The 19,485-nt window shown below is 42.5% G+C and overlaps 4 protein-coding genes across 4 annotated transcripts; 2 read left to right on the top strand and 2 right to left on the bottom strand.

Moving 5' to 3' along the window:
- LOC121767219 (3-oxoacyl-[acyl-carrier-protein] synthase II, chloroplastic-like) lies at positions 1-3,429 on the top strand. The gene is made up of 14 exons (XM_042163442.1): positions 1-29; positions 365-684; positions 980-1,167; positions 1,243-1,446; positions 1,665-1,775; positions 1,934-2,029; positions 2,116-2,161; positions 2,238-2,317; positions 2,423-2,491; positions 2,581-2,671; positions 2,767-2,921; positions 3,000-3,080; positions 3,164-3,223; positions 3,307-3,429. Exons 2-14 carry the CDS (start codon positions 375-377, stop codon positions 3,427-3,429), a joined length of 1,614 nt encoding a protein of 537 aa, XP_042019376.1. The 5' UTR covers positions 1-29; positions 365-374.
- An 89-nt stretch (positions 3,430-3,518) lies between these two features.
- Positions 3,519-6,504, bottom strand: LOC121767220 (25.3 kDa vesicle transport protein). Its single transcript, XM_042163443.1, has 6 exons — positions 6,312-6,504; positions 5,443-5,651; positions 4,831-4,991; positions 4,593-4,739; positions 4,305-4,381; positions 3,519-3,885 (listed from the first exon to the last, which is right to left on the bottom strand). The coding sequence occupies exons 2-6, from the start codon at positions 5,628-5,630 to the stop codon at positions 3,802-3,804; spliced, it is 657 nt and encodes a 218-aa protein (XP_042019377.1). The 5' UTR covers positions 5,631-5,651; positions 6,312-6,504; the 3' UTR covers positions 3,519-3,801.
- A 251-nt stretch (positions 6,505-6,755) lies between these two features.
- Positions 6,756-9,614, top strand: LOC121769019. Its single transcript, XM_042165664.1, has 4 exons — positions 6,756-7,017; positions 7,367-8,017; positions 8,445-8,789; positions 8,949-9,614. Exons 1-4 carry the CDS (start codon positions 6,898-6,900, stop codon positions 9,222-9,224), a joined length of 1,392 nt encoding a protein of 463 aa, XP_042021598.1. The 5' UTR covers positions 6,756-6,897; the 3' UTR covers positions 9,225-9,614.
- Positions 9,615-10,677: 1,063 nt separating this feature from the next.
- Positions 10,678-16,641, bottom strand: LOC121767155 (ABC transporter B family member 19-like). The gene is made up of 8 exons (XM_042163360.1): positions 15,327-16,641; positions 14,995-15,049; positions 14,727-14,902; positions 14,471-14,635; positions 13,933-14,228; positions 13,522-13,838; positions 11,135-13,245; positions 10,678-11,064 (listed from the first exon to the last, which is right to left on the bottom strand). Exons 1-8 carry the CDS (start codon positions 16,338-16,340, stop codon positions 10,717-10,719), a joined length of 4,482 nt encoding a protein of 1,493 aa, XP_042019294.1. The 5' UTR covers positions 16,341-16,641; the 3' UTR covers positions 10,678-10,716.
- Between the last annotated feature and the right edge of the window lie 2,844 nt (positions 16,642-19,485).

Below are 19,485 nucleotides of genomic sequence, written 5' to 3'. Positions count from 1 at the left end.
CAAGAAAGGCTTCTCATATCCCAAGATGTGTAAGAATATGCTCTTTGAATGTCTTTCATAACAATAGTAAACAACTTGGTTAAGAATAAATTACATCTCTTATTGTATCATAAGACTATTAAAATACTTCAAAACTTGTCTTTCACTTCACAAAACGAAAACCACACGATAAGTTTCACTCATTTAAGAGCCTTTTAGCAAGTAGAGAAAGACAGGCTCAAGTTGAGGTGTGAATTTCTCTTTTTCTCAATTTAACCAAAAAATTGAACTACAATCTTTTTATGTGACATGAAAGATTTGTGATGAATCATTTGTTATGTTAAATATATATTTCAGCATTTATTTTTGTATTTTTTTTTTGCAGAGTTGAAAAAATGGTGGTAGCATCATCTCTTGTCTCTCCTCTTTGCACATGGTTAGTGGCAACATGCTTGAGTTCATCAAGTGAAAACAAGAATTTAGATAAAAATTCAAGTTATTTTCAATGCCAAAAGAAGGTGAGAAGGAGGAATTTGGTGGCTCTTAGTAGCAAAAATGGTGGATTCAGCACTTTGATGGAGTTTTGTCGTATCGAACCTTGCGAAGAGTTTTGCAATTCTCGCGCGTTGTTTTGTGTAGGTGCATTTGCGGATCTTGGATCCAAGAACCGGAGGCCAAAGCGATTGAGTCGAGCTCATGTCTCAGGTAAATAAGTGTTATATAAAGGTTGTTTTTGGTATTTATTCGATTTTGTCACGTCGTTTTAGTATCATACAAGGAAAATGTCTCAAAATTGAGACATTGGTTTTCCTTGCAATTATTCTAAGATCAAGATGGTTTAGTTAAAAAGCTAAAACGATGAGACAAAATCGAATATGCAACATATTTTGAAAGTCAAAATATGGATAAATTGTTGTATGCACAAATTTAGTACTATCACTTGACGACGAATTGCAACTTAGTTGTTAAAACAGATCATCAACTTTAAATTCCATGTCAGATGAGGAGAAAGTTGTAGCGTCTACAGAGACGAAGAAACCAAAATCGAAGAAAAGGCGCGTCGTTGTAACGGGATTGGGTGTCGTATCACCACTTGGACACAATGTGGATGAATTTTATGGCAATCTTCTTCAAGGCATCAGTGGAGTTAGCCAGATTGAGTCATTTGACACTACTCAGTTTCCCACAGTAACTTTTTTTCACTTCTTCCTCTTACAGTAATTTTCCTCAAAATTTATTGGTGTTTGATGCTTTCATCAACAGAGAATTGCAGGAGAAATCAAGAATTTCTCAGCAGATGGTTTCATCTCAAAGAAGATAGCAAAGAGAGCAGACAAATACATGCTTTACCTTCTTGTTGCTGGTAAAAAGGCTTTGACAGATGGTAAAATCACAGATGATGTCATGAAGGAGTTAGACAAGGGTAAATGTGGCATTTTGATCGGTTCCGCCCTCGGGGGCATGAAGGTAATTTGGCTCCGCTAGAGCTGTCAAATGGCCGGGCCGGGTGGGAGGTGTAGGCTTGCTTGAGAAATGGGCTTTTTTAGAGGCCCGCTAGATATGAAAATTGGGCCGGGCCGGGCCGGGCCTGAGAACATGGCCCAGCCCGAGATCGGGTTGTGTCTTGATTTGATGGCTCTAGTAGTTTTTTCGGGTTTATGTCGTTGATGTTGCACTTTTGGTAGGTCTTTGGCGATAGTGTTGAAGCATTGAACGTGTCGCATAAGAAGATGAACCCTTTCTGTGTGCCTTTTGCTACGACGAACATGGGCTCAGCCGTTCTAGCAATGGAGTTGGTGAGTTGGGTTTGCGGTTTAAGATTTTTAGACGGATAATTAAAACTATGATAAAATTCATAAAACCACGAAAAGGTCGAAAGGTCAAGATAGATTCGACCATTTTAGGAACATCATTGTATCGAACGATGAAATTTTGTGCGTAAATTGCATTGCAGGGGTGGATGGGTCCGACCTACGCAGTTTCTGCAGCATGCGCGACGAGCAACATATGCATACTAAACGCAGCAAAACATATCATGCGAGGGGAAACCGTAAGTGACCGTGTTTCGTGTTACATCTCGTGTTTCATTACTCAGTTTACGCTTGTCTGAAATCCGGACTAAGCGGAAACGTGCAGGATGTTATGCTATGTGGTGGCTCTGATTCTGCAGTAATTCCAATAGGTTAGTTTTGATTCATTTGTGATCGAATTTATCTCCAGTTCTTACATGATTTAATCAATGTTATCTAAATAAAAAGGAATTGGAGGATTTTCTGCTTGTGGAATACTTTCAATGGGGAATGATGAGCCAACCAAAGCTTCTCGTCCATGGGATATGGTATTTTAAATTGTCACATTTAATAAATTCAATTAATATTTCACTAATATTTCAAATTAATTAACTTGCGCTAAAATTCGATGTACAACATGTATAACGGAGTAGCAAAGCGATGGATTGGTCATCGGAGAGGGGGCAGGCGTGCTACTACTCGAAGAATTGGAGCACGCAAAGGTAAGCTTCGATTATACTAAAGCAAATAATCGAGCACGCGAGAAACTCTATTTCAAATACGTTACTTCCTCTATTTCTCTCAATTGTAGCAAAGAGGCGCGCCTATATACGCCGAGTTTCTAGGGGGAAGCTTTGCATTCGATCCATACTATACAACGGACCCACACGCTCATGGTAGAAGTACGTGTTCTTAGCTACACAAACGCCTCCAACTACTACCTATACGCTTTACGTTCCAAATTGAACGATTCTCGGGTTTGTTTATTGCGAATCAGGTAAAAGTTGTGTTCGTTGTATAGAGACGGCGTTGGCTGAATCACGAGTCGATAGAGAAGATATCAACTACATAAATGCTCATGCTGCATCAGTACCAGCATTCGACTTAGCTGAATACCAATCTATTAAACATTTGTTTGCACAAAATTCTGAGGTTATTATACTTTAGAACCTCTATCTCTCTATATCTTGTTTGGATTTATGTTGTGATTTTTAATTTATTTTTCCTCAGCTAAGAATGAACTCAACAAAATCTATGATCGGTCACCTATTAGGGGCTGCTGGGGCTGTCGAAGCTATAGCAACTATCAAGGTAAACTTGATCAAATGTTGTAATAGTAATTAGTCAATTTCAAGCTTCATGCTAGATGATTTGATTTTGATTTAAACCTGTAGGCTATAGAGACACGATGGATCCATCCAAATATCAACCTTGAACATCCAAACCAAGGCCTGGTACTATTTTCGTGTTCGTGCTCATTTTCCTATTCGGTTTTTCTCTCACGTGTACATTTATGATGTCATTCAATACGTTTCAGGATTCAAGCGTTCTCGTTGGCCACAAGAAGGAACGCCTCGACGTTAAAGTAGCACTCTCTAACTCATTCGGATTTGGAGGGCATAGCTCGTCGATTTTATTTGCCCCTTATTACAGAGACTGATCATTGTGTATATAGCAATTGGCATATAATTAAAATGCAATGTAACTCATCTATTCGAATAATATCGCAATGAGATACGAGTTCACGTGTGAGGCTGATACGAGTGTAGATAATAAAGCACGATTTCAGAATCATCCGAGGAAGATAACAAGCATAAGCTATATGTTTCTAAGACATCTTGAAATCAATTCGTCTCATAGTACGAAATCTCTATATTTTCCGACATGCTTAGTTTCCAAAATCCGCCAAAAATTTGGAAGCAGATCCCTTTTCTAGTGGTTTCAAAAGATAAAATGATAGAATGAGCCAAGAAACTGCAATACCACGTTAGCAAGATCGGAGCAGCTCATCAAACAGCAAATGGGGCAATGATCAATAAAGCTTGCTCTTGACCCAGAAGACGAGAAACACAACTCCTAGAACAACAGCAACGGGGGCCCATTTCCGAATCAGAGCCTACATGATAGTTCAATGACGAATAAATACGTTAATAGAGTATGATAGTTCAATAACAACACTCAACAGATTCATCTTTCTATAAACAACTGATGAGTTTTGCATGCATGATCCTTCATGCCGCTGTTTGGAGTCTGTTTTGTGGATCAAACCTTGCTGGTCATGTCTGATTGAAACACATGTTTCTTATTTATATTATGAACATACAAACAAGGTTTTCTCACATTAAGACCTCAAAAGTTGGTGCTGAAATCAGCAATTTTCAACAGTAAGGGGTTTCGTAAGATTTAAGAGGGTAGTGTTGTATGTGATATTTTTTAAGGTGCTATCTAAAATTACTTTTCTCAGAAGTAGAAAAACACTCTGTTAGTAAGCATAACTTACAAGGCCATATAAGTGCAAGCTGTAATCAGTCATACCTGACGGTTCAAATCTTTTGCCTTCTCTGCATAAATGCGGGATTCTGATGTTAAGCGACTGGACATCTGGCTGACCTCTGAAAAATATAGATCATTAGATATGCGCAAGACAGGGATGCATGAATATAAGTAAAGTCTGCAAAATTCAAACAAAGAAATAAGCATATTCTTCTTGATACACGTATCCTTCTAGTTAATGGTAGTGAAACATAAATGCTCATCAAATACAAATTAAGTCGGGAGTAAGTTATTAAGATCTGAATACTAAGTTGACAAGGAGCCACTTACGGTCCAACTTTTCACCAACACCAAGAACTTCTTGTACATTGCGAGTCATTATCTGGTGAACTTCATAGAGTTCATCATTCAACTTTGAAATATTCCGTTGAGTTCTTGTGTCCTGGTACAATTTTTTTGTCTTCTGTATAAATGTGTCTAGCAAATACAAGATAAGATCTCGATTAAAAACATGAAGTAATTGAAATGAGAAGAATGATATTAAGAGAAAGATAATGAAATGACTCACCAAATTTTATAAAAGCATAAGGTCTTGCAGCAGTTTCGATCTGATTCCCATATGTACGCTCAAATTCATTCTTGAGATCTTCGAGATATTGAAAGGCAAGCTTCTTAGGATAAGCACGGTCGCACATTGTCAAGTAGCATACACGCCCTTCAATAATATAACTAAGCAGCCACATTAAGGCTTAACTTTACAGCGAAAAGTAAGAAAGCAATAACACTAATAATAGTATAGTAACATTTTAAAACCGACATTGCCTGTTAAGTTTTAATATACTTCCCCTAATTCCTAAATCATGTTGTGCAGCTATTGTAACTCAACAGTTAATATCACATGGGTAAATATAACCGAGAACGCAAAATTGTGACGTTACATGCAAACTACACACAGTGGTAAATATAACCGAGAAAGCAAAATTGTGACGTTACATGCAAATTACTAATGTAAAAATAGCCACAAGGAAGACAGGTAGATGTCAGCAAATCTATACACATGCATCTCTGATACAACATTTTGGTGAGTCAGTATAGTAAAAGTAGCCACCAGCTTAAAAACACAATGCATGTAAACAAGCAACAAAACAATCATAATTATTTAAAAGCATCCAAAGGATACTGAAATATATAAGGCCCTGTTTCGACAGACATCCTTGACGCCTCATTATGACCCCTTGATAGATTTTTGAACAAAGACTTCACTTGTTGTTTATAAAAGTCTGCATCGGAGACATCACGCCCATCATCCAATCCTTCTGCCAACGGAAGGCCATCAGTAACACGAGCAATCATAGTCAACTTCACCATTTTTATTTCCTGAGCTCACACCTGCAAGATTAAGATGTCTATCAAAATCAATGAATAATAGAAAGAGAGACCTAAATCTTAGCATTCCTCCACAACACTAACAATTAAATCAGCTTGTAGAAAGAGTAAAACTAATTTTCCTATAGAAGTAACAAATGGAGTTACACTTTTTAGCTGTTTCTAAGAAGACGACATCGCGAATTACAGTCATCTACTTCGTTTTCTTCGATTCCAATCCTAGTACTTATACACCGATAATGGATAGAATTCACGCACTTCAATAAAATGTCCCATGTTGAATACAGGAAAACACTAGAAAATTAACCTTCGACACATTTACATGGAAAGGAACAACTGAAATGAAGCGCAGGCATGATTTCATGAAAATCGCATAAAAATCTAATTATATTCACCCGGATGCGTCGGAAAAGTAAAAAAATCCTGCTATCACCGATTTTCCCTTTCACTTTCACCATCATTGATCCTGATCTCCAATGGAGCAGAGCCCTAATCAACTATTCTACCAATTTAACAACAATTATACTACCACAAACAAATGAAATACTAGCCCGAACATCTACAAACGAATTTAGCCAATTTTCGAAACAAATCAACAACACGAAATCTCGAAATCCGAATATAAAATCGAATTCAAAAACACAAATGAGCTAAATCAGCTACCTTTGACATGCGTCTGTGAGCTCCTTCCGTGTACTTTTCGCGAATCCCCGATCTACAATATACAAAATTGTGCCCCACAAATAGATCCTCCGCTCAAAATTCGAACGATCTGAAGGAAATATCGCGATAGCAATCTGAGAAATTTGAGGGTAATGAGATGTTGTCCTAATTTTGACTAAATTTGTGAGGGCGTTAACTTTTTTTTATTTTTTTATTTTTGCTGTTATCAATTTCAGGAATATGCATTTAATTTTATTTTGACATTTTTCCCGATAAATAAAATTAAGAAAAAAATTAGAAAAGGAGTATTAAATTACTGCAATATCATAATTCATATACACCCAAATTGTAAATAAAAAAATTTAGAAGGATCAAACTGTAATATTTAGTACTACTATTTGGCACTAAAAACTGTTCATTCTTTTCAACTTTACCGAAGCCTATTCAGATTCCCCAAGTTGTGATTATATATTCAATCTCTTCTTCACTGTGTTCTACTTCCCTAAATCAGTCGTTTCCCCCACCAATTTGTGTAGCTACAAAACCTAATTTTGTAATCCTTAACCGTCGTATCAGCTCACGCAAGATGAACCGTGGCAGAGGCAACAACCGCCGCGATCGCGGCGGAGGTGGTGGTGGTAGACAGCACTATGCCGCCAAAGGGAGATCGGCGCAACCGACGGGTCCATGGGTGGCTCGTGGCGTGGTAATTCGTCTTTATTGTTGATATCTTTTTTTGCTGGCTCCGTTGCCATCGAATTCTGTGATTGATTGTTGCGTTCAATTTAGTGTGTATATATATATATAGACAGTACACATATAGTAACTTAGGTCATTTATAGTTTAGATTTCAGAAAATTTTGAAAATATGAGTTATCCTGAATTTTGTGTATGTGGCAATGGGGGTGTGGCTGGAGTGGAGACTACCTCATTTGTTACAATTGTTTGAAAGTATTATCACAATATATGATCTTGCTATATTTGAACACACTTAGTGGCAGTAGATCAAAATATACATACTAGACGTGTAACGTGTTCTATTTTGCGATTTTCAGGCTGGAGCTGGAGGTCATCTTGATGATGCTTCTTCCGGTAGTGGATCTTCCGAGATTGTGAGGAGAAATACAGAAACAGCATCTGTTGATGATGTAAGGAAGAAGTTTGGTGATGTGTTGTTGTCAACAGAATATCCAAGTGAGCCTAGTTCTGAATCTCATGGATCGCTTAACGTGCCACCAAAAGATGGGAATTTAAAGGGAGTCCAAAGTTTTCCTAAAACAGAACCAATTGTTCCATGTTACAACAATAACTTTCCTTCGTTACCAACAGACTCCAAGCTGAGTGAGAGCGGTATGAGTATTACATCAAGGGATCAGAATTTTAAAAATTGCAGTCCATCACACTACATCTTCACGTCTCCTCAGACAGTTGGTTGTCAATTCTCTCCTGAGGTTCAAAGTGGGAAGAAGACAACTTCTGATGGAGCTAGTGGGGAAACTAAATTTGGTAGCTCTGTTTCCCAGCATGATGGATTTTCGTTTGATATCTGTGAGGAGAGAAGGAGTAGTGGTGTGAAGCTGAAAACCCCGCTGCACAAAATAAATAAAGCCAAGAGGAAAGAAGAACTCCGAATGCAAGGAGGCAATATAAAGGTTTTTAGGCCTGGCATGATTCTTTTGAAGGGTCATTTATCTTTAGATGAACAGGTGACATATTATGTTTATCCAATCATTGAAGTATTTACATTATATCACTTAAGTATTATACTTTGAATTGCTAGCATATAATTGAGCATCGGATGAAGGTAGCTTTGCTTTGTCAATGCAGTTCATTAGATTGAATGGGGCTGAAAGTTTAAACCTTTCATGCAATTTTCGGGCCTACACAATTAGTTTAATTCTTTATGATTTGGCCATAATAGAGAAGAAGGGCAGTTATTGTGTAGCATGCTCATTCAACCTCATCATGCCAGCCCTTTCTGTCCCTGGCTTGCAGAATGTATAAGAAAATGATAAATTTAGAAAAATGGAGGCACTCATCTTAGGAATGTATTATTGACTACTAGAAAACATTATGATGGGGGATTTTTGAAGCATTAGTCCTTTGTATAACTCGGTCTTTACCTGTGTTTAGGTTAAAATGGTCAAGTCATGCCGAGATCTTGGTAGGGGCCCTGGAGGCTTTTACCAGCCTGGTTTTCGTGATGGAGCAAAGTTACACTTGAAGATGATGTGCCTTGGTAAGAATTGGGATCCTGAGAAAAGTGAATATGGTGATCTGAGGCCTGGTGATCAAACCAAACCTCCCCCAATTCCCGATGAGTTTCAGTTGTTGGTCAAAGGAGCAATCGAGAAGTGCCATAACCATTTAGAGTCAGATAATAAGATGCTGAAAGCAAGAAATATTCTTCCTCCAATGACTCCAAACGTATGCATCATAAATTTCTACACAAAGATGGGCAAGCTTGGTCTTCATAAGGTTTGTGCATTCATTTTCCCTACTGATTCCTGATGGTAAAATTTTTCTTAACTGAATTTAAATTATTCTGTCTACCGAACTCTGCTGGGTCATAGTTAAAGTACTACTACTGATTTTGCCCCTTGTTTGAAGTACTGATTTTGTTCCTGTTACATGTAGGACAAAGATGAAAGTTCGAAAAGTTTACTGGATGGACTCCCAGTAGTTTCTTTCTCTCTTGGGGACACAGCTGAATTTCTGTTTGGGGACGAGGGGGATGTCGACAAGGCAGATAAAGTTGAACTGGAATCAGGGGATGTGTTGATTTTTGGTGGCAAATCTAGGCACATTTTCCATGCAGTTAGTAACATTTTAGCGGACAGTGCTCCGAGATATCTTATGGATGAAACGCTTCTAAAAGCCGGTCGTTTGAATCTCACATTCAGAGAGTACTGATGTGTGCATTCAGAAGGATCAAACACGCACGAGTTGGCTGGCACTGTGACTTTAAGGTGACACAACTTGGGACGTTGAGCAAGGACGCATCAAACAACACCAACTCGTGCTTCTGGGATTAACGGGTACGTCTTCACAGTTGCTATAGATGCATTAATACAAAGTGACAATGCCTACTAGAGTGACATTGCTATTCAGTTCTTGAGAAGAAGCCTGTCCTGTGATATTGCAAGTGAGAGAGAGAGTGATGAGAAGAGGGTGGGATTTTTCAGTCTGTTTTAGAGTGTTTGAAGTGTGTTATTTGCCTTTGCCTTTTGCTTGCTCGTACATGCTTAGTATCATTTTAAATTATTAACAATTTCTGTTTTATGAATTATTTATTAAAACCCAGACTATCGTATTGCATCAGAGATATCTTTCGTCGATTTTTAGCCACAATTGAATAAAATAAAATTGGCGTTGTTCTAAGGCAAAAAATATCAGTAAAATGCAAAAATCAGACACCAAGAATCTCAATATATGCCTACGAATAAAAAGGTTGTTAATTATCAAAACTTAAAAATACTAATGGGGCTTAAGCTCATTGTTGTACCATAAAATTCCTACCAAGCCCATAGACCCAAAATCCTTCTGACATTTTTTGATGGAGTGGTGATCTCATCACTGAAATAGTACCAATATGTACAACACCTTCTTGGTCGAGATATTTTATCTACACTTACAATTAGTCATTAAACAATCAACTCATTGCTTTGATTAAAATGGTGAATATAGATCTAATTTGATACGCCAATTTAAACAACTTTTTTTGTACTTTTGATTTGGTTCTCCATTAGTTGGATGAATATGAAGCCAATGGTTGGTGGGTGGCCAGCCTGTGAGCTTTTGTTGGTAAATTTCATTTTCTATCATCATTTTTACTTCTCTTTTTGGCAGCCAAACTCCAATACCCACCCTTTTGAAGACATAATCCACTCTACCAAAAATTAAAAAAGAATAAATAAAATAAATTAGATCTCACATTTTCAAGCAAACTCCACCCAACCAAAAATATATTTTTCTGGTGATCTTGGTGGAATGTGTGGTATATAAATGCATATATAAGATTAAAAGTACATTGCTTAACTCAAACAAAAGTTCTGATCTTCATGGGTGAATCCAAATATGCAGCAAAACATAGAATGTGGCTGAATGAAGGTGGAGAAGCAGGGCACATGCCCGATTTTCGCCTCATGTTTTCTTTGAAAATCTGACGTGTGCCATGTCCCTCCATCTTCTTCCCTCATTCTGATGAATTTAGAATGTTGGAAGCCTTTCTTGACTTTATTTTTTTCACCTACAAATTAACTAATGCCATTTGCAATGTACTCAATGAATTTTCAGACAATTAGAGCAATCAACCTAGTTTAAGCCAAAAATGGAATGAAAAACATGATGTCTTTTTCTATTTTTCTTTTTTTTCATTGACATTCTAATGCACATTTTTGACATGTCAAGCAAATGCCATGGCTTCTGTCTCCGCTCTAACCAAGTTGGCATAGATGCCATCCAGGTTGGCAGCCAGCAGGGTTTCGTGGTCGCCATATTCGGCCACGGAGCCGTCTCGTATGACAGCTATGAAGTCAGCCTCCCTGATCGTGGAGAGGCGGTGGGCCACCACGACAGTTGTAGCTCGTCTTGAGGCCTTCTTTAGCGCATTCTGGATGTGCCTCTCTGATTCTAAGTCCAGTGCGCTGCTAGCCTCGTCCAGCAGCAGCACCCTCGCCTTCTTTAGCACGGCTCGCGCTATCGCGATCCGCTGCTTCTGCCCGCCCGATAGCTGCACACCACTCTGCCCAACCTACAATTTCAAAAACACAACATAAGACACAAAATCTGTTAACTTAGAAGTTTGGTTTTTGTTTTGTTACCTCAGTTTCATATCCTTGAGGCAGACTACATATGAACTTGTGAATGTAGGCCTCCTTCGCCGCCTCCTCTATCTCCGACCACGATGCGTTCGGATCCCCGAACGCGATGTTCTCGCGGATGCTCCCGGCAAAGAGCGATGGCTCTTGGCCGACCAGAGCCACCTGCCTTCTCAACCAGTTGAGATCAAACTCCCTCAAATCAAAACCTCCCATCAAAACTCTCCCTCTTTTAGGATCATAAAATCTCTGTATTAGCCACACAACCGTTGATTTCCCTGATCCACTCCCTCCCACCAACGCCACCATCTTCCCTGCCCTAATCTTGAGGCTGAAATTGTTCAACACAGCCACATTCGGCCTCGTCGGGTAAGCAAATGTCACCTTCTTCAGCTCGAGGTCCACTGATTTTGCACCCTCAAGCCTCCTGCCCCGCCTGCCCTCGCTGCTAATGCAGGGCTTGCGGTGCAGGATCCTAAAAATGGCCGGTATGGCCACCACGGCCATAGAAGTGTCGGGCGCCAGCCCGGCCAGCTGCCCGACCGAGAACGAGCTGAGCACAAGAATCAGGAAAATCTTGTACACAACCCCAAAGTTGGTGTACCCCTTCTTCACAAGAAACGCGCCGAAATACAGAATTAGTGTGTACGCACCGTACATCGCGCCCTGGGAGAACCCCAGGACGGACCCCATGATCTGGGACCGCCTGACAGAGGTCCGCCTGGGCTCCCCCAGGGCCCGGTCAAAGGATCGGACGACGCTCTCTTGGGTACCGAACGTCGCCACGGTCCTTATACTAGACACGGCCCCCGCGGCAATAGTGCTGGCCTTCTCGTAGGCCGCGTTATCCAACCTCGGCCCGATGTTGACGATCAGATTCAAGTAGCTCGCCCCGAGCGTCAGGGGAGTGACTGCCAGTGCCATGAGCGCTAGCCGCCACTCCAAACGGGCCGAGATCCCTAACCCGACCCCCGCCGAGCTCAGGCCCATCAACAAAACAGAGATCCTATCACCAAGAACTGATCTGAAGCTAACACAATCAATAGACAGCTTTGACACAAGAATCCCACCTGAATTCTCCGGGGCGTCGAACCAGCCGGGCTCTTGCCTCAGCATCGCCCGGAACAATGACTCTCGGACGCGCCTGGTCAGCCTCGTCCCAGCCCAGCCACAGAACCCCTGCTGCCCAATCATGGTCAAGATGCACCCAAATCCCAAACCAACCAACACCAAACATAGCCTATTAATCTCCTCTTTCAAATCATCCACATCATCAAAGTACACCCTAAGAGCCTCACCCAAAATAAATGGAAAAATTGACAAAATTGCCCCTGCAAACATACCTAGAATCAAACCAAGAATCAACACACCTCCTTCTGGCCTTTGCAAACTCCAAACCTCCCCTAACCTATAACTATCCTCCCTCTCTTCATTTCCCATCTCCACATTCATAGATTTCTCCACATTGCTCATCTCTCCACCCCCGGCCGGCCTCTCCGCCTCGGCCACATCCACACCCCTGGCTTCCCCGGCCCGCTGCGCCACGGGGTGTCCCATGGACACCCCGTGGGACGCCAGCTTGACGAGATCAAAATACGCGCCACCCTTCTCCATTAGCCCCCAGTGATCACCGCTCTCCACGGCCGTGCCACGGTCAATCACCACGATCGTGTGGGCGTTCCTGACCGTGGCCAGCCTGTGAGCGATGATCACGGTGGTCCTCCCACCCGAGATCTTGTCAATGGCCTTCTGGACCACTGCCTCCGACTCCGCGTCCAGTGCGCTCGTCGCCTCGTCCAGGAGCAGGATCCGCGGGTCCTTGATCATGGCGCGGGCCAGCGCTATGCGCTGCTTCTGCCCGCCCGAGAGCTGGGTCCCGCGGTCTCCGACCTCGGTGTCGTAGCCCTGTGGCAGGCCGGAGATGAAGGAGTGAGCGTTGGCGGCGACGCAGGCGGCGACGGCCTCTTTCTTGGTTGCGTTCTCTTTTCCGATCATCACATTTTCGAGGATTGTGGTTGCGAAGAGGACCGGCTCTTGACCCACCATGCCTATCTGATTCCTCAGCCACTTCACCTGCAGAGTCCTCAAATCGTAACCGTCGATGTTGATAAACCCTGCATTTAGTTTTATTCGTTAGATTGTGAATCAATTCTATCTGCATTCTTTTTAACTTATCCAAATTCTATCGGAAAATCGAAAAATCGAATTTTCAAATAAAAACGACCATGTTAACTAAAATAACTGAAACTGAATTTCGTGTTATTTTAGTTAAAATAAAAAATAGTTTAAGTTTTTGGTTATTTTACTTAAAATTCAATTCAGTTAATTCGGTTCGGTTCGGTTTGAATTTCTCATTAGTTCATGAACAAAATGGTACGTCGAAAACTCACCTTGTGTTGGATCATAGAACCTCTCTATAAGCGCAAAAACGGTCGATTTCCCACCACCACTTGCTCCGACGAGTGCTAGAGTCTTCGAAGGCGGGATGACGAGATCTAGAGCTTGAAGAATCGGGACGGTGGGGCGCGACGGATAAGCGAAGGAGACGCCTCTGAACTCGATTCTACCGCGCATGCTTGACGGCTTCCTCCCCTCGGAGCTGTAAGGATCGATCTCGGGCACTCTCTCTATCACTTCGAACACTCTGCTCGCGGCCACGGTTCCTTGCGAGAACTGCGCGAAGTAAGATAAGGCCAATGCTAGGCCTCTGCAGTCAACCAAAAATTAATCATTCGACAATTTTAATTTTATAAATCACCTTATAACCAAATTAAATCGAAAAAGGCGGGAAAGCACGATACCTTCCGCCGACGTTAACACCGAAAAAACAGGCAATGGCGGAGCCACCGGAGAGATCGCCATTTGCAACTAAAATGGAGCCGTACCAAAAGGCAAGAGCCCAAGTGGCATACGTGACGAGATAAATCACCCCCATCCCGGCCCCCTTCGCGAACCCGAGCTTCGCCCCGAGAGGCACCGATCTCTCGAGAAACTCCCCGTATTTTCCCGCCAAAATTTCCTCTGCTGCAAAGGAAATCACTGTTCTGATTGAGCTTATGGCTTGTTCCGCAATGCTCCCGGCCTTTCTGTACGAACCCTTTTGCACATAAAAGGAGTTATTCAAGGGGAGATGATCCAAACAATGTGATCTAATTGTCAATAATTAACTTAATCAGTTTCAGGTCATTTTATAAAATTTGGGTTTAATGTCATTTTTAGATCATTTTGAGTCATCCTTTATTAAAATGACTTAAAAGTAAACTAACGACGACCTAAAAAACAAAACTTTTATTAGGGGGAGCTTAGGCCCCCCTCAACTCCCAAGCTACAAAATTGTACCTCCTCCTTGGCCGTTAAGCCGCCGTAGATGGCCTTATACGCTATGCCACAAAACATAGTTAACGGCGTCACTGCGAAAACGGCAAGAGACACCTTCCACGAGCTCTTGAATCCAACGGCATATCCACAAAAGAAAGTAAAAACGTGATGAACAAAATGCGCCATCTGCAACACAAATACAAACACGATTATTTGGCTTATTAATTATACACAACAACTGATTCCATCACTATTTGAGTGAGACTAGTTAAGGAACCTTTTCGGACATGACTTCTTGAATTTGTGCAACATCACTAGAGATTCCGTGCATTATGTCGCTTGTGGTTATCTCTGTGTCGAAAAACGCGACGTTCTGCCTTAGGACGGCTCTCAGATACTCGGTTCTGATCCGGTGGGCTGACCTCTCGCCGACCAGCCTCCAGCACGCGATCTCTACCATGGATCAAGAGCATTTTCAATCACACAAAAATGTGTTTGTTAGTATACAAAAAAAAAACTAATTTTTCTCCCGTCCGATGACCTACCTAAGTAAGCTCCCACCATAACAATTGCTGCAAGTCCAGTCATATATAGACATATCTGAAAAATTATCAACATTAGTAACTTATTCATAGTAATAAAAAACAATAAGCAAACAGTACCCAAATTTTAGTTCTTAACCAACTCTAATTTTTTCAAAGAAATTTTACTATTTTGGAATTTTCCATAAGTATATTTTTAATTGGTCAATAACTCAAATTTTTGGAATAAAATCCAAAGGTATTAGAAAGAAATGTACTCTCATGCCAAATTTTCAAAAATCGAAAGTTGGTGTATTTATAGACAGTGTTAACAGATAAAGAAGATAGATACATACAGTGTCCACTTCCTCCATCATCTTATCCTTATCAGATCCACCAAGGGCAAGCTTGTTCACAAATTTCCCAAAAAGCAAAGAATAAAAAGGCAAAGATCCTCCATTGATGAAAGCTCCCAAACTTCCAAACAATATCAACACAAAATCGAGCACCATCGCGTACCTAAACAAACCAAACAGCCCAACCGATCTCCGCGCCACAGCCTCATCCTCTTCTTCCTCATCCTCGTCATCACCTTCACCCTCATCGTGATAATCAACGACAGTTGGCATGGAGTGGCCCCCGCCGCCTTCCAAGTCACCACACCCAACTTTATGATGATCATGACCATGATCGCGAAGGTCATGATCATGATCAAGATCATTCCTATCCATGTAAGCATGGGAAACAGAGAACCATCGCTGGTCCTGTTCGTGTTCGTGTTTGTGGTTGAGATCGCGATACATATTGATCAGGCGCATCTGGCGGTCCATATCGCCAGGCACCTGGTCAAGACTCGCGGTCTCATCCACTAAACTTCTCCCACTCCCTTCATTAATTGCCACCATTGCCGGCCCAATGTAACTCTGCAGCTCCAGCCTCCGTGGCTGGGGCTGCGGTGTAAGATCATATCCGGATACCGAGAAATCACGACTTGGGATCCCACCATAAGTACGCAACATAAAGTAGTCGTTAGCCGATCTTCTGAAGATCCTGCTACGCGGAGTAGCAGATGGGCTCGTGGCCCAGGGCCCGAACGCAGCAGCACCGAGGCCCCGATTCTCGTGCCAGCCCGAGGGCTCGAACTGCCACGAGAGCTCCCCCTGCCACGACCTGTCGCCGTCTGTGGCAAAGGGGGAGGCCGGGGTCGGGTTGGCCACCCTCCCGGCCCCCCCTAGGTGGGGGAAGACGTAGGAGCTCGAGGTCGAGAATGAGGAGGTGGAGACGTACTCGGACCTCACCGGGGTAGTGTGCCTCCGCCTCCCGCGGCGGAAGGCCGGAGAATTCTCGGCCTCGAGCGAGTGATCGGCCATGATCTTCGACGGAATCTATGCTTTTCTTTTTTGTTTGATTGAAGAGATAAGAAGATATATTGATGAATCAAGTATATTCCGAATTTAGCAAAATTGGGGAAATCGTCACCTTTTTTTTTTCTTGGAGAATTCAGATGCTAGCTGCAGTTTTGAGACAGCTGCAGCAATGCATTGGATTTAGCTAAATGTTTTATTTAGGTTCTTGTTTAATTTAGTTAGAAACCGATGCTTCGATTATTTGTTGTAACAATGTGCTCGATTAAGAGAATAGAAAATTGAATTGAAGATTAATTTTGGTATTAGTTGTGACAAGCCGGCTTTGTATTTTTCTTGATATTTGACTATGAACGCCGGCTCGATTTTTGTGAATTTTTGTAGTTTAAAAGTACTCCCTTTTTGGATGTTTGTATTATCTTGGTCAAAGTAGTTTTCTTGACATTAAAAAAGCAAAGTAAAAAATAATATATTGAATTGGATCTTGATGGGGTGCGTACTAAACAAGCCCGACAGCAATGACGGCCCATCAGCCCAAAGCCCAAGGAAGAGTATGAGTTCGGCATTACCAAAGAGTTCGGCCTCAGCCTACAGCTCGGTAAAAGCCGACCAATCAAGCTCTGCGAGTTCGGCATTACCAAAGAGTTCGGCCTCAGCCTACAGCTCGGTAAAAGCCAACCAACCAAGCTCTGCTCTCAGGTCGGCATCAAGCTCTACTCTCAGATCGGCAACCAAAGCAGTTCGGTCTCAGTATTCGACCGAACAAGGAGTTAGTGGACCCATGCAGGATTTCCACAACTTCCAACACACCCACTACCACGTGGCGTCAACTCAGGCCACGATCTTAGGCCATGACCTACACGACCTCCACGACCTAGAGTGATGATGTAAGCCACGATCTTAGTTCAATATATAAATAGAACTTAGATCTGATAGAAAGGGGTTAGAATCTCTCTAGAGAAATAATCATATAGCAAGTCTGTGTTGTAAGCTGTAATTCCAGATCAAGCAATACAAACCTGCCCCCATTTCTCCCCGTGGACGTAGATTTACCTCAGTAAATCGAACCACGTAAAATTCTCTGTGTCGTGATCTGTATTTTCCTGCATTTACTAACATCAACAATTCGCGGAATCATCACTGGCGCCGTCTGTGGGAAGCAGAGAACCAAATTTGTGATAAAGCGAATTTTTGACCATTTTTTCAACCCAAAAAATGCATACCAGATCGCAGAGTACCCGTATTCCCGCCCGTGAGAACCAGGAGGAAGCCAATCCATCCCATAGGTCTGGAAAACGGCCTAGGGATAAATCTACCACCCGTTCTCATGGCGGAGGAACAAGCCGCTCCAAAAGCCGTCACACCGAGTCTTCCCAGCAGCCCGATTTGAACGAGGCTGTCAAGCTGTTTTTGGCTGAAAAGCAGGAGGAATTCTTAACCTTCCTGCAAAAAAGCCAAAAGCAGCCGGAGGCGAAAACGGCGGATTCTCCCTCTCCCTCCATACGAGACAGTCACTACCGCAGTAGTGTCATGTCTTCCAGGAGAAAGAATCCTCGGTACCGGAATCACAGGAGAACTCCAACTCCTCCGTACCGAAGAGATGTCGGGTTCGCCATGTACGGAGCATTGAAGACTCCGTTCTCGGACGATATCACCCGAACTCCCCTACCACAGAACTACCGAACTCCGTCGATAACTTATGACGGGCTAGTGGATCCTCATGACTTCTTGGGACGCTATCAATATAACATGGCGAACCAGGGTCTCAACGAGGTCCACATGTGCAAGCTGTTCCCCGAGCTGCTCATCGGGAACGCAAGAAGGTGGTTCGATAGCCTTCCTCAAGGCAGCATTAGATCCTACCGAGATCTAATGGATGCTTTCCACAGGAGGTTCTTTCAGAAAGCGGAAGCCCGGATTACTTCGGCTCAGCTGCTTTCTGTACGTCAAGGTCGCGACGAAAAGATCAGCGACTTCCTGACGAGATTCCATAAGGAATGCCTACAAGTAGATAATCTCAATGATCTACTTGTCATTTCGGCATTCCAAAATGGAATCCTGCCCGGAGCTCTCTACAGAAAGCTCGTGGAATGCAGTCCGCAAACAGCTCAAGAGATGTGGGACATAGCGGACCAGTTTTCTCGTGCCGATGAGGCAGACCGTCGAAAACGGTCTTTAGAAAGCTCATCTAGAGAAGACAAAAAGAAGCCCGATCATAGCGATCAGAGGCTACCTCGCCGAACTCCTTCCCCACTAAAGGAGGGATAGCGGTCATCCGAGGTGATCAAAAAAGCAAGTGTGCAGATTGCGCCTAAAAGTGCCGAGCAGTCAGATCGGCACCATCAAGCACAGCAATCACTGCTGCCGGAGTCAAAGGCAAGCGAAATGACCAAAGTCACACCGGCACTGGAGCCGAACTCGATGGTGTACGGCACTGAAGCCGTGATTCGGTTGAGATCGGCATATCCAGTCCCCGAACTCAATTTCTCCTCAGAAATGAATGGTGACGGACTGAGAGCCGAACTAGATCTTGCCGAAGAAAGAAGAGAATTGGCCTGCCTAAAAGCAGCCAAGTACAAGGAGCAAGTAGCCCGGTATTACAACCAAAGGGTGAAGAAGCTGCAATTTCAAGTGGGAGATCTCGTCTTGAGAAACAACGATGTAAGCCGAGCAGAAAAGCTGGGCGAACTCGAACCCACATAGGAAGGTCCATATCGGGTGTCAGAAGTCCTCGGCAAAGGGTCTTACAAATTGACTCACGCGTCAGGAGCACAAGTACCCCGAACATGGTACGTTTCCAACCTCAAAAAGTTCCATTTGTAAGAGACAGTCCGGTCAGTCAGTCTTATGTGTTTTCTTTGTTTTTTACTTGTTCTTGTCTCTACGTGCGTTGTGTCTGTCTATGTGAGTGTCGTCTCTTACAAATAAAACTGAGGTATCTCGTTCTTCAAAGGCTGATCCCCTTTTTAGAACATACAAGCCAACGATTGTGCGTCAAAGCTTCTAAAGAGGATACAAGACCACAATTCAGCTTAAACAAGCAGTTCGTCTGAAACGAGCTGCAACAAGCCCACGATTGTGTGTCAAAGCTTCTAAAGAGGATACAAGACCACAATTCTGCTTAAGAATCAAGCACTTCGTCTGAAACGAA

The sequence above is a fragment of the Salvia splendens genome, chromosome 15 (genome assembly GCF_004379255.2).
Source record: "Salvia splendens isolate huo1 chromosome 15, SspV2, whole genome shotgun sequence".
NCBI classification, from domain to species: domain Eukaryota; kingdom Viridiplantae; phylum Streptophyta; class Magnoliopsida; order Lamiales; family Lamiaceae; genus Salvia; species Salvia splendens.
This window is presented reverse-complemented; position numbering and strand designations above follow the sequence as displayed.